The sequence below is a fragment of the Hyperolius riggenbachi genome, chromosome 6, assembly GCF_040937935.1.
Source record: "Hyperolius riggenbachi isolate aHypRig1 chromosome 6, aHypRig1.pri, whole genome shotgun sequence".
In the NCBI taxonomy this organism is placed as follows: domain Eukaryota; kingdom Metazoa; phylum Chordata; class Amphibia; order Anura; family Hyperoliidae; genus Hyperolius; species Hyperolius riggenbachi.
In genome coordinates this window covers 301,022,102-301,036,465 of record NC_090651.1, presented here as the reverse complement: position 1 = coordinate 301,036,465, position 14,364 = coordinate 301,022,102, and the positions used below count along the sequence as shown (strand labels likewise).

At 44.6% G+C, this 14,364-nt stretch overlaps 2 protein-coding genes across 8 annotated transcripts in view; one reads left to right on the top strand and one right to left on the bottom strand.

Moving 5' to 3' along the window:
* LOC137521654 (transcriptional enhancer factor TEF-1-like) overlaps positions 1-3,905 on the bottom strand; it is a 248,741-nt gene extending 244,836 nt beyond the window's left edge. Inside the window, exons 1-2 of one of the 3 annotated variants that reach the window (XM_068241185.1) lie at positions 3,885-3,905; positions 204-291 (exon numbers count right to left, since the gene is read on the bottom strand). The gene's annotated coding sequence lies outside the window, so the exon portion shown is untranslated. Of the gene's footprint in view, positions 1-203; positions 292-3,827; positions 3,846-3,884 lie in introns of those variants that run through there. The other 2 variants (XM_068241186.1, XM_068241187.1) reach the window with 2 other exon arrangements.
* A 45-nt stretch (positions 3,906-3,950) lies between these two features.
* KASH5 (KASH domain containing 5) overlaps positions 3,951-14,364 on the top strand; it is an 88,768-nt gene continuing 78,354 nt past the window's right edge. For 4 of the 5 annotated variants that reach the window (XM_068241182.1, XM_068241183.1, XM_068241180.1 and 1 more), the window contains exons 1-2: positions 9,456-9,543; positions 13,958-14,069. In XM_068241182.1, the coding sequence (XP_068097283.1) occupies positions 9,505-9,543; positions 13,958-14,069 (151 nt within the window). In that variant the 5' untranslated portion in view covers positions 9,456-9,504. Of the gene's footprint in view, positions 4,031-9,384; positions 9,544-13,957; positions 14,070-14,364 lie in introns of those variants that run through there. The other variant, XM_068241181.1, reaches the window with a different exon arrangement.

Sequence of the window (14,364 nt, the reverse complement as noted above, 5' to 3'; positions counted from 1 at the left end):
AATCATGACGATTAACAAGGTTGCCCAAACTTTCGCATCCCACTGTATATCAATATATTTATAAACTGGAGCTTCCCACTGTATATCAATATATTTATAAACTGGAGCTACCCAGTTTTAATTCACCCTTTGTCTGATTTAACTTTTTTTTTTAAATCAGCCATTCAATGTGAAAAATATTCAGTATCTGGAAGACAACAAACCTTTTTCTCAGCAGTGAATTGCAGGAGTGTCTCCTGGCCTTCAGCCAATATAAAGCCGGCTGCTTCAGAGTGGAAACATGTGAGCAGCCTGAAAAGATCAACAGAAAATGTGATTCATTTGCAGGATACTACTGACGCCATAGCGGACATAGGTTCCTGCAGCAGCACAGGGGCCCCATGCCCTCTCGGGCCCATGCAGCTGCAATACAGTCAGGGACCGATTAACCTCTAGGTTCATGTCAGCACCCAGCCCATTCAGAAGCTGTCACTTCCCTCCATGTAGTTGTCTTTCCCTCCGTCTTATATTCCCCATGTGGCTGTCTCTTATTCTGAGAATCATTACTTTATATAAGTCACTTTAGCACCCATTCTCACTTGAATCCTCCACCTGTAAGTTCTTAACAGCCCCCCCCCCCCCCATGTTAAAGTATAGGAAAGTGGAAAACAGCTCTGAAAAATGCTAGAACAGAGCGGTTTTCCAGGCGTCTTTGTTACAGAAGCTGTTCAGTAACAGCAGTATTGTAACAATATTTCAAATCTGCTACACAAAAACGCTCCAAAAAACGCTAGGCATGTTTAGAAAAACGTCTCTAAACATGCCTAGAATCGCTCTGAAATCTGCTTCAAAAACCTCTAGCGTTTTGAGGATCTGCTAGAGGTTTTTGGTGTGCACTGGGCCAAGCACCCCCCCCCCCCCCACATTCCTAACCCCGCCTCTTAGTGTCTAAAATAAATTCCTCCACCTAATGCCTAATCATAGCTCCCCCATTCTGAGGCTTCTTTTTCCCGGGCAGTTGATAGGCAGTGAAATGCCTCTCAAATTCTCATAACTGCTTGCTGCTGCCTGATAGCTGCTCACTGCTTCCTGGTAACTGCTTGCTGAGCACACCTTTCAACTGCCCGTGGAAAAGAGGACTAAGTGCCTATAAGGGCCCATTCACACTTGCTGATCGCAAAACACTAGCGATTTTGCTAGTGTTTTGCTCTGGCGTTTTTTGTCGATTAACACCAAAAAAATCACCATTCACACCTGGCCATTTTTTAGCGATCGCGTTTTGCGCTTCTATAGCACTAAAACGCAATGGTCGGGAAATAGCCCAAAAATGGTGCAGGCTACGTGTTTGCGTTTAGCGTTTTTGGGCGATTTGCGGCAATTAGCACAAATCGCCCAAATGAGAACAGGCCCATAGACTGTTATTACCCTAGCGCTTTGAAAAGCACTAGCAGTGATTTCGGCAAAACGCTCGAGTGTGAATGGGCCCTAAGGCCTCTTTTGCAAGGACAATTGAACTGTGTGCTCAGCAAGCAGTTGCCAGGCTGCAGTGAGCAGTTATCAGGCAGCAGTGAGCAGTTACCAGGCAGCAGCAATCAGTTGTAAGAGTTTGAAAGGCATTTCACTGCTTATAAACAGTCCCTGGAAAAGAGGCCTAAAGAACACCCCCACCACGACCACCTAAAGGTGGCCACTAGTGATCCAATTTCTAGCGAAAAATAGTTTGAGTGATCAGACACTTCTGATCGGAAGTGAGACATCGTAATACATTGTTCACTACACCATCAACAAACCAATCTTTACTTCCTATCTATCACAACCAACAAGAAAATCAAAATTTTGTTTTGATGAAAATCCAGTCGGACAACTGTTTTTACAATCATTCGTAATCGATTTTGCCCATCAACGGAGATTATTAACATCCAATCACATCCAATCAGAATTATCTGATTGCTTGAACAATTTTTTCCTTGAAATTGGACGGTCAGTGGCCACTTTTATGCCCTAACCACCCCAAGAAAGGCCCAGTGCACACCAAAAACCTCTAGCAGATCTGTAAAACGCTAGAGGTTTTTGAAGCAGATTTCAGAGCGATTCTAGGCATGTTTAGAGACATTTTCTAAACATGCCTAGCGGTTTTTGGAGCATTTTTGTGTAGCAGATTACAAATATTGTTACAGTAAAGCTGTTATTGAACAGCTTCTGTAACAAAAACGCCTGGAAAACCGCTCTGATCTGGAGTTTTTTAGATCTGTTTTCCACTTTTCTATACTTTAACATTGAGGCAGAAACGCCTCAGAAATCTAAAAAATGCTGCAGCCCCCGAGTTTGCGTTTGTGGAAAAAAACGACACGCGCTGGTGTGCACCATCCCATTCACTGTGGAAAACTGCTCTGAAAAACGCTAGATCAGAGTGGTTTTCTAGGTGTTTTTGTTACAGAAGCTGTTCAGTAACAGCTTTTACTGTAACAATAGTTGTAATCTGCTACACAAAAACGCTTCAAAAAACGCTAGGCATGTTTAGAAAACGTCTGTAAACATGCCTAGAATCGCTCTAAAATTTGCTTCAGGCTCTTTTCACACCTGCGTTTTCAAAACAAAAAAATTGCCGGCGTTTTGCAGGAGTGATTTTTCTGCGATTTCATGCGGAAAAATCACTGAACAGTGTGGCGATTTTGGCGCGATCGCTTTTTGCGCTTCTATAGAACTGAAACGCGATCACCTGGAAATCGCCTGAAAATGGTGCAGGCTACGCGTTTGCGTTTGGCGTTTTGCCCGTTTTGGGGCGATTTGCGGCGATTAGTGCAAATCGCCCAATTAAGAACGGGCACATAGGGTTTCATTACGCTAGCGCTCTTAAAAAGGTCTAGCGTTAGAGCGTTTTGCCGAAATCGCGGCAAAACGCTCTAGTGTGAATGGGGCCTCAAAAGCCTCTAGTGTTTTGCAGATCTGCTAGAGGTTTTTGGTGTGCAATGGGCCTAATGCTACGTACACACATGCGACAACGATCGTTCGTTGAGAACGACGAACGAGCTTTTAATTGATGAAAGAACGACCTGAGTAAAGTTAGTTTTTAAATGTGTGTAACTATCTGATCGTTAGAATGAACGTTACATCACGTAAAGCAACTATTGCGCCTGCGCATAAAAATGAGAAGTTTCAGGGAGAAATAGTGAAATGCGCATGTCAAGCCTAGTACGAACGACCGTTTGCAACGATGTACTACTTTTGCAAACGATCGTCGTTGGTTAAAATCCGCCGAGACAGAACTTTCTTTTGTAGCGATTTGGCTCGTTCGTCGTTTGCCTTAATAGTCGGTGGTTCGTTTTTTGTAACGATCGTCGTTAGTAAAGATCGGGGAACGATCGTTACAAACGACTATAGTCGCATGTGTGTACGCACCTTTAGAGCCTAAAAAAAACTCCCCAGCCTAATGCCTGCAAAATAAAGGTATGCAGCTAATTTCAGAGTAGAAATGACAGATAAAATGCATCTGGAATGCAAATGGAATGCATCTTGGAACAGCTGCTGAATCTGACTGGCTTGTTTCTGAGGGTAGGAACACACTAGGCAGAATCGCATATGCGTTTTCCATAATGTGCTATGCGGGAAAACTCATGCAATAGTGTACCTTCCCTAGGCTGCATGCAAAAAAATTGCAACAACTCTCATTAATTATGTCTCATAAAACTGAAATATTTTGTTATCTCAGCAGAAATAATGTTATTGTTCTGGTGAACTGGCTGTTCTAAGAGAATGGGCTGCGTTCATTAGGGGAAAAAAATGCTTGTATCATGAAAATGACGTGTGAGGTCAACATTTAGATTGTCAAGAGATTAATTTCTACCCACACTAAAAATAGTATACTGATGTGTTGAAGTGTAGTTCTGTCAGAATAAAAATATTACCTACTTGGCTTTTGTTTCCTGCAGGGAGAACAATAAAGTTAGTTGAATAAAAAAAAACAACCACAAACAAAACAGTAAATCCTGTGCTCCTCCCTGTAAAACATATGCTGACTAGAAGCAGCCAGGCCTACTGACCCTGCTCTGTGGTAAATGCAAATTGCAATGGTTGTAGAACCATCCAACAAAATGACAAATGATGATGGAAATCTACATCTGCTCTGATATATTTCCCCCCAACAGAATTAACCATTTATAGGGTCAAATAGAAAGAAAAAAAAATCTAATCAATACATTCAGTTTTCAGTATATGTTCAAATAAATGAATGAAGCTGCCTCTTCTCTCACCAATGCCTGCGCAGTATATGGCTATGGCAGTCACATTTGAAGTGAGAAGAATATGAAGGCTGACATATTTATTTCCTTTTAAACAATGCAAATTGCTTGGCTGTCCTGCTGATCCTCTGCCTCTAATACAGTGGTGTAGCAATAGGGGGTGCAGAGGTAGCGACCGCACCGGGGGCCCTTGGGCCAGAGGAGCCCCCAAAAGGCCCTCCCACAACCGCAGTATTAGAACTGTGCTGGTAATAATCACTTCTTTAGATGCTTTGAATACTCACCCATTCTTAAACCTTATACTTTTACTTTTATATCGAATACTTTTAGCCATAGACCCTGAACAAGCATGCAGATCAGATGTTTCTGAATGAAGTTTTACTGGACTAGCCACATGCTTGTTTCAGGTGTGCGAGTCAGATAATACTAGGGTGGCCATCCGTCCGGATTTCCGCCGGACAGTCTGGTTTTTGGACCTGTGGTCCACCGTCCGGCGGAAAGCAAGGGAGGACAGCCAAAAGTCCTCCGAGTCCTTTTCGGCCCTCTCCTCCTCCATCTCCCTAATGCTGGTGGTGCACAGGCGCAGTGGCGCTGCCTGTGATGATGTCACACGTGACACACACACACGTAGCCGGCAACAGAGGCAGCTCGTCCGTGATAGGCGGGGACCGACTCGACATCGCGCTAGCGCGACCCAGCCAGAGCCGCACCCATAACTACGCAGCGCACAGCAGCCAGCCGCCATTAGCCACTGCCAGAGACAGTTGCTCCGTCCGCAGTCCGCACCCAGCCAGCCACTAGCCGCTCACTGTCTGCCAGTCAGTCGCTCCGCTCCTCCACTCCTCCTCCACTGTCTGCCAGTGCCACCAGCAACACTAGGCCTACCTGCTAGTAAGTAAGCCAGCAGCAGTACTAGTAGACAGTAGTGAGTGAGTCACAAGGAGTGAGAAAGGCCTGCTGACCGCCGTGCTGTGCTGCCTATGAGATTGCAGTTTGTGGGGAAATGTGCTGCCTATGAGATTGCAGTTTGTGGGGGAATGTGCTGCCTAAGAGATTGCAGTTTGTGGGGGAATGTGCTGCCTATGAGATTGCAGTTTGTGGGGAAATGTGCTGCCTATGAGATTGCAGTTTGTGGGGGAATGTGCTGCCTATGAGATTGCAGCTTGTGGACACCGGCCCTCCACCATGTGGACTATTGTGCCTCGGTAAGATGTCCTCCTTTTTAGGGTGTGATGTCCTCCTTTTTGGGGTTCTGCAAGTGGCCACCCTAGATAATACTGATGCCAGAGTGATCATCAGGACTGCCAGGCAACCAGTATTGTTTAAAAGTGGCTGGAAAGTGTACTGGTTAAAGGACAACTGAAGTGAGAAGAATATGGAAGCTGCCATATTTATTTCCTCTTAAACAATACCAGTTGCCTGGTAGCCCTCCTGATCTATTTGGCTGCAGTATTCTCTGAATCACACCAGAAACAAGCATGGGGCTAATCTAGTCATATCTGACAATAATTTTAGAAACATATAATCTGCTGCATGCTTGTTCAGGGCCTATGGCTAAAGGTATTAGAGGTAGAGGATCAGCAGGATAGCTAGGTAACTAGTATTGCTTAAAAAGAAATAAATATGGCAGCCTCCATAGCCCTCCTGCCTCTGATATACAAGACCTGGGTTAAAATATTGGCTCTTCCTATTTCAGTAAGCCAGCACCTATTCTGTAATGAATTCTTGGGCAAGAGTCCTTAACACTGCTACTGAGTGCGCTGTAGTGGCTGCCTCGCAAGCGCTATGAGTCTGACAGAAGAAAAGCGCTATACAAATAATGGTATTATTATAAGGAAATAAATATGGCAGCCACCATATCCTTTGCGGTTCATATATCCTTTAAAAGACTACTGTAAGAGGGTAGGGGGAAAAAGAGTTGAACTTACCTGGAGCTTCTAATGCCCCCCCGCAGACATCCTGTGCCCGCGCAGCCACTCACCGATGGTCCGGTCCCCACCTCCAGTTTACTTCTGGAACTTCTGACTTTAAAGTCTGAAAACCACTGCGCCTGCGGGGCTGTGTCCTGGCTCCCACTGACGTCACCAGGAGTGTACTGCGCAGACAGTACTGGGCCTGCGCAATACACTCCTGGTGACGTCAGCGGGAGGGAGGGCTTACAGTTTTCCTATCGGCCTCTTTCACAGTGGGACGTTGCTTTTGATGCGACGATAAAGTTGCACAACGTGCCCCTAACGCAGCACATGTAGGTTATAAAATTGGACGTTATTTTGCACTGCGTTATGTGTCTCTTGGTGCGCCGTTGTCGTCGCATACTGATGGAACAAAAACGGCGCATGCGTTACATTTAAAAAAAAAACTTACTGAGCATGTGCAACACACATAACGCAGCAAATGTATTGCTAAACGCACAGCATGCAGCACTTTCTAAATATTGCTACATGTTACACACAACGCAACGTGTGCACTGTGAATGTTACACAGACTTTGTATTGCTGTGCCTTAGTCTGCGTTATAATTTTTTATAACGTGCGACTTTAACGTCCCACTGTGATAGAGGCCTTAAGGCAAGGTTCAATAACGTCCCACTGTGAAAGAGGCCTTAAAGAGACTCCGTAACAAAAATTGCATCCTGTTTTTTTATCATCCTACAAGTTCCAAAAGCTATTCTAATGTGTTCTGGCTTACTGCAGCACGTTCTACTATCACCATCTCTGTAATAAATCAACTTATCTCTCTCTTGTCAGACTTGTCAGCCTGTGTCTGGAAGGCTGCCAAGTTCTTCAGTGTTGTGGTTCTGTGATGCATCTCCCCCCTCCAGGCCCCTCTCTGCACACTGCCTGTGTGTTATTTAGATTAGAGCAGCTTCTCTCTGCTCTCTTATCTTTTACAAGCTGGATAAATCCTCCTCTGAGCTGGCTGGGCTTTCGCATACTGAGGAATTACATACAGGCAGAGCTGTCTGCACTCTGCAGGAAGAAACAGCCTGACACTTCAGTGGAAGATAGCTGCAGGGGGAAAGAAACACACAAATGATCTCTTGAGATTCAAAAGGAAGAGTGTATACAGCCTGCTTGTGTATGAATGTATTTTCTATGTGTGGACATACTGTACATCAAACTACTTCCTGTTTTGGTGGCCATTTTGTTTGTTTATAAACAAACTTTTTAAAACTGTTTTTAACCACTTTTAATGCGGCGAGGAGCGGCGAAATTGTGACAGAGGTTAATAGGAGATGTCCCCTAACGCACTGGTATGTTTACTTTTGTGCGATTTTAACAATACAGATTCTCTTTAAGGCAAGGTTCAATATCGTCCCACTGTGATAGAGGCCTTAAGGCAAGGTTCAATATCGTCCCACTGTAAAAGAGGCCTTAAAGGGAACCTTAACTGAGAGTGATATGGCTGTTTCCTGTAAACAATACCAGTTGCCTGGCAGTCCAGCTGATCTTTGTGACTGCAATAGTGGCTGAATCACACCCTGAAACAAGCATGCAGCTAATCCAGTCTGACTTCAGTCAGAGCACCTGATCTGCATGCTTGTTCAGGGGCTGTGGCTAAAAGTATTAGAGACACAGGATCAGCAGGCGATTCAGGCAACTGGTATTATTTTAAAAGGAAAAATCCATATCCTTCTCCGTTTAGGTTCCCTTTAAAGAGACTCTGTAACAAATTTTTCAGCCTTAGTTCTTCTATCCTATAAGTTCCTATGCCTGTTCTAATCTGCTCTGGCTTACTGCAGTCTTCCCTAACTGCACTGTCTCTGTAATAAATCAATGTATCTTTCCTCTGTCCTGTTTGTCGGGCTAAAGCTGGAATGTGTGGAATGTGCAGGGCTGCTTGTGATTGGTAGAAGCGATACACACCCTCTGCAGGCCCCCTGCATACTCTGAATGACTCACACACTATGCTTAGCTGAGCCTATTAGAAGCTGGTTAGTTTGTTTGTAAACACTGCCTAAAACTGTTAATTACAAGCCAGGATTGCAGCAGAGAGTGGCAGAAACAGCACAGAGGGGCCCAGGAGAACATAATGAATAGAATGGTATGCTTTTCAGTGTAAGAATATTAGAGTACAGATTCTCTTTAAGGCAAGGTTCACATCTAATTGAGATGGAGTGGACAAGATGGTACCTGAACCTGATCATTTTTTGATCAGGGAGTGATTGATCACTTATCAGATCAGGCTGTTAGGCCTCTTTCTTATGTTGGTCAGCTGCTTTTGTGCATTGGCTGGGCACTTCCTAGCGCTCAACATGGGTGGCTGGCACACAGTAAGGCTGAACTGCCCGACAGCTGGCTATGGAAAAAAGGCCTTACTGGGCCTGTGTATGTATTACTGTATCTATGATCATACATTATAAAGACATGGTCCAGAATAACGGAACTATACAGTTTTCTAGTTGTGCGCTGCTTATATACAGTATTGACCTATATAAGGTCAAGTGGGTGGGTACAGATCCAGTGTAATAATTTGACAATTAGGCCCCTTTCAGATGGGCGGCTGAACTGCATTTTTGCCAAGCAGTTCATCCTCCCATTTGCCGCCCACCAGTGCAATTCGGGTGCAATTTAAATGCATCCAAATTGCAGCGGTTGTAACCATGTGCATCAAGCATTGACACGCAGTGGTTTTACTGGGAGTCAGAGGAATGCAACATATCGAGTCTAAGTTCGCAGTGGCATAGCTAAGGAGCTGTCGGCCCCCGATGCAATTTTTACATTGGGGCCCCCAAGCACTCTATACATAACAATTGAGCCACAGTGTCAGAGATGCAAGAAGGGGATGGGGAACAGTTTGTTAATGATTACCAGTGCCACTATTCAAAGTATCTATAGAAGGGATTATTATGAGCACAGGACCAATAGCGAGCTAATACTGTAGTTTAGGGAGGGCCATTCGGGGCCCCAATAGCCCAAGGGCCCCGATGTGGTCGCAACCTCTGCAACCCCTATTGCTACGCCCCAGTAAGTGCGGCTGTAGCAGTGCTCAGAACTCACTCCATGGGGGGCTGCCTGTACAGTGCCGGTACTGAGTGCTAATAAGCGCCCGGCTGGTGCAGGAGAGCAGTTGACAGGCGGTGACTGCACTGCTTGTCAGCTGCCCTTGTGAAAGGGCCCTTACTTATTTTGAAAGATTCTGTTTTGAGCTTTTCATTTTCTTTTAGGACTACACTCCTGTGAGGATGTTCCAGTGATGGAGTCAGTTATATCATACGGGGAAGACGCTAACCTAAACGGCACATGTGGCGGATGTCACATACTGACGCCTGATTCTTGGAACACAGATGAAACAGATGGACAGGAGTATGAGTACACCAATGGGGGTAAGTCACAAAGCAATGATGGCATGAACAGTTTGCAGCGAACAACAGCGCAAACTTCGCAAAGTTTGCATTCGTTCCCATACTTAAACATGAGACGAACACAAACTTTGAGAATGTTTGCCACTGTTCGCCGCAAACTATGTGTAAGTAGTACAGAAGTGGTAGGTGTATGTTGCTCAGTTGCTGGGGGGATGGAAGGCTCCCATAATTTTCAGAAAGATGATAGCGCATACAGCCAAGACCCTAATGTTAAAAGAACAGATACAAGAACACCTGATCGCCTCCTCTTTTCTATTAGTTAATGTTTGTCAAGAGGTAGCGCTCAAGGGGCTTGATTCACAAAGTGGTGCAAAGTGTTTGCACGCCAGTGAAAAGCCCCTTATCACGCCTAAACTCACTTTAGGCATGATAAGAAGCAACTCGCTCGAATTTTCCGCGCGCAACAGCGCACGCGCGCGCGCAGCGTCCCCGCTTCGCGCGAAGCTCCCATTAAACCCTATGGGACTTTGCGCGCGCACATACGCGCGGAAACTTCGCGCGAGTTAGAGCAAAAATCGGCGATAACTCAGTGGTGCAAAGGTTATCACGCCTAAAGTCTTTTAGGCGTGATAACTGAGTTATCACCGCTTTGTGAATCAAGCCCAAGGTGTGTATCATTAATTAAAAACAACCGTTCCTCTGGGTAATACACCATTATCATAATAGATTTTCAGAAACATTCAGTGATAACATGCAATAAAATTAATAATAAAAAGATGATTCATCACAAAGTCTCTATGATACAATGACTAAAAGTCCATGTGCATATGCCCTCAAATCCTAGAATTAGTTTAAAAGAAAGATTTCTTCTCCATAAGGTTACACAGCGTTACAGATGTTATTTCTCCTGACTGTGGACCCTCCACCAACACCCTTTGTGGTCCACTCACCGCTGTATTAGAACAACCAATGGTCTATATGCACCTTGGGACCGTTCCCGGGTCGTCCCCCACCTCTCGATCAGTGTATTGGATCACAGATTTAGGCCAGACACCTCTTCGCATGAGAGCAGCCTTCTTGCTTATACCTCAGTGAAAAAGACCCCACATAGCGTAATACTGCTAAAACGTGTCTATTTATAAAAAACGATTGCACTCACATGTCAAGAAGTAAAATCAGCGCATAGAGTAATTTATAGACGGGCTCTCCCCCGTTCAGGTGGCCAGGCTGGCAGGCTCGTCTAAGTGTGTCCCTCTCCTTCTCCGCCGCGCGCACGAAGATCAGAACACCACACGTGCCTCCTCGCTGCCGCTCACCGAGTGTAAGCAATCCCGCTTCCGCATCAGACTCCGCCCTATCGATTTCGTCACTCGGTGACTCATCAGGGGCACGGAGTCTGATGCGTACGGCGGGGAGATTCAAGCAAATGAGGCGCATTCTGCGCAGCTTCCCTGACTTTCCTCAAAGCCTGCCAATCTGCCACCATCTAGAGGGTAACTTTAAAACTACATTCTAAAACAGCTTATTGATCTATCCTAATATGAACCATAGTCCACCCATTATCTACAGTGTTCTCCCCAGAATTTTTTTCCAGCCGGGTGGCATGAAATAGTAGCCGGGTGGCATGAAATAGTAGCCGGGTGGCATGAAAAAGTAGCCGGGTGGGTCGAGATGAAAATGCAGGGCAACGCTGCTTACAGCATAGGAGGAGGTGAGCAGATGACAGCCGGGTGATCACCAAATCTAGCCGGGTGGAGCACCCGGCTAAAAGAGCCTGGGGAGAACACTGATCTAAATATTTCACGGATGCCCCCTCCATTAAAGATCTTTATATGCTTATCCCATGCAGCAAGGGCTACCACATCCCTAAACATAATAGTTGGCTTAACTGTTCCATATCCACATCTCTTATGCATATTCATGCATTCCTGCTCACCACCACCCATGCTATAAAATAAATATCCCCTTCCCATACTTAATCCCACCACCCCCCTATTGCTAAATAATTCATTGAACCCCCCACCATCACCCCCATATATATCTTGATTCACGGAGCAAGATTGCATGTCTACACATTTACAGACATTGACAATATCACTATATCATTATATACCACCCCACACCACCAGAAATTGATACCCCACTGATCCCTTTCATATCTTCTCCACCCAAATTCATTATAGCTTCCTATTTATAGTTCCCTGTTACCAATTCAAACCCTTACAAGGGGAAAAAAACAATTGATCTCTTAATTTACTGGACCATCAACTGGGTTTGGAGTGCATGCGCACACATCACACTCCTAATCCCCCAGAAAACATACCAGATCCTGGTCTGAGTGTACCCATCCGTTGGATCCACTTAGTCTCCTCCTGTGAGACCCTTTTGACTTTATTGCACCCCCTCCAGTTCGGAATGATTTTCTGTAGCGCACAAAAGGACAACTCTTTAGGATTACAGTTATGGTGGCTATCAAAATGGGCCGAGACTCCATGATTAGGGTATCCCTTTACAATATTGCGGATGTGCTCCTCTATCCGTTCCTTGAGGGTATGTGTGGTTCTTCCGATATACTGCCATCCACATTTACACCAGGCAAGGTATACGACAAACCTGTCATTGCAGGTAATAAACGCCTGGATTTTAAAACTTTTGCCATTACTGAAAGATACCACCCTATTAGTTTTTATACCGTTAGCTTCCCTGCAGGCTTTGCAGCCTCTGCAGGGGAAGAAGCCAGCTGTTTGCCATCCCTGCATGCGTGGAGTCTTTTTAGGCTCCACACAGCTTGGTACAAGGATTTGTTTTAAATTTTGGGCTTTCCTATAAATAAATTTTGGTTGGGTTGGAATAAAGCTCCTAAGTGTCAGATCCGTTTCCAGGATCCCCCAATGCTGTCTAATTATATTCTGGAGTTGTCTATACTGGGTGTTATACCCTGTGATGAAGGCTAGTTCATACCCTTTTCTTCTTCCACTCCTTTATCCCTTAATAATGTCTTTTCTATCCAGGTTTCCAACCCTTTCAATCTCCCTATCCAAGTCTGTTTCTGTGTATCCCCTCTCCACAAATCTATTTTTTAGGAGCTCTGCCTGTCTATAATAATCCTGTATGTTTGTACAGTTCCGTTTCATCCTTAGAAACTGTCCCCTTGGAATTCCTTTTATCCATGCCGGATGGCGGCAGCTATCCACAGATATAAAGGCCATTTCTATCAGTATCTTTGAAATAACTCCTAGTACCCATTACATTTCCATTCCGCATAATCTCTAGATCCAGAAACTGGATCAGATCTTTGCTAGATTGCATAGTGAGGGTTAATAACCCAGGCTATTGTTATTAAGGAGATTCAAAAAAGATCCTAAGTGCTCCTGCCCCCCCCCCCCCCCAAACAAAGAAGAGATCATCAATAAATCTGCGCCACAGCCTTATCGGTCTGCCTTCTTCTTCCAATATAGATAATTCCCATTTGCCCATGAATAAATTTGCGAGGCTTGGGGCATAGCTTGCCCCCATTGTTTGATTGTAAAAATTTCCATCATGCCAGAAATAGTTTCGTTCCAAGGCAAACTCAAAGAGAATCTGTATTGTTATAATCGCACAAAAGTAAACATACCAGTGCGTTAGGGGACATCTCCTATTCCCCTCTGTCACAATTTCGCCGCTCCTCGCCGCATTAAAAGTGGTTAAAAACAGTTTTAAAAAATGTGTTTATAAACAAACAAAATGGCCACCAAAACAGGAAGTAGGTTGATGTACAGTATGTCCACACATAGAAAATACATCCATACACAAGCAGGCTGTATACACCCTTCCTTTTGAATCTCAAGAGATCATTTGTGTGTTTCTTTCCCCCTTCAGCTCTCATGCACTGAAGTTTCAGGCTGCTCCTTTCTTCCTGCAAACAGCTTTGCCTTTGTCTGGCATTCCTCAGTATGTGAAAGCCCAGCCAGCTCAGAGGACGATTTATCCAGCTTGTAAGAGATAAGAGAGAAGAGAGAAGCTGCCCTAATCTAAATAATACACAGGCAGTGTGCAGAGAGGGGCCTGGAAGGGGGAGTTCATAGCAGAACCACAACACTGAAGAACTTGGCAGCCTTCCAGACACAGGCCGACAAGTCTGACAGGGGAAAGATACATTGATTTATTACAGAGACTGTGATAGCAGAAAGTGCTGCAGTAAGCCAGAACACATTAGAATAGCTTTTGGAAGTAGGATGATAAAAAACAGGATGCAATTTTTGTTACGGAGTCTCTTTAAGTAACCTTAATATATATATATCCTTTGTTTGTCTTTTATTTTTGCCTCCTTTTTGAAAAAGAATTCAGCTTCCTCCAACCCTAATTCATGTTTAATATTAGCGTACAAAGAAGATACATCCATTGTCACCATAACCTCTACTTCACTTATTTCTTCCCCCTCTATTGTTTGCAGCATGTGTTTCGTGTCCTTCAGTATATTGGGCAAGTCCTCCACCATTGGTTTGAGGAACTCATCCAAGTATTGCCCCAATCTATGGGTCACCGACCCTATCCTGCTAATTATGGTACGTCCTGAAGGCTCAGTCTTATTTTTATGCATTTTTGGAACCTGATAAATAATAGGTATCCTTGGTACGTCTGGCACAATATATCTAAATTCTTCATCCGTAATCAATCCCCTATCCATCCCCTCCTTGAGTATCTCCCTCAGTTCTGCCATGTACTTACCTGTTGGGTCTCCTCTCAGTAGAGTATATGCTTCCTTGTCACCCACCAATCTATCCAATTCAGTTTTATATTGGGATTTGCTTAAAACCACCACCCCTCCCCCCTTGTCCGCGGGTCTTACCACCAGACCTT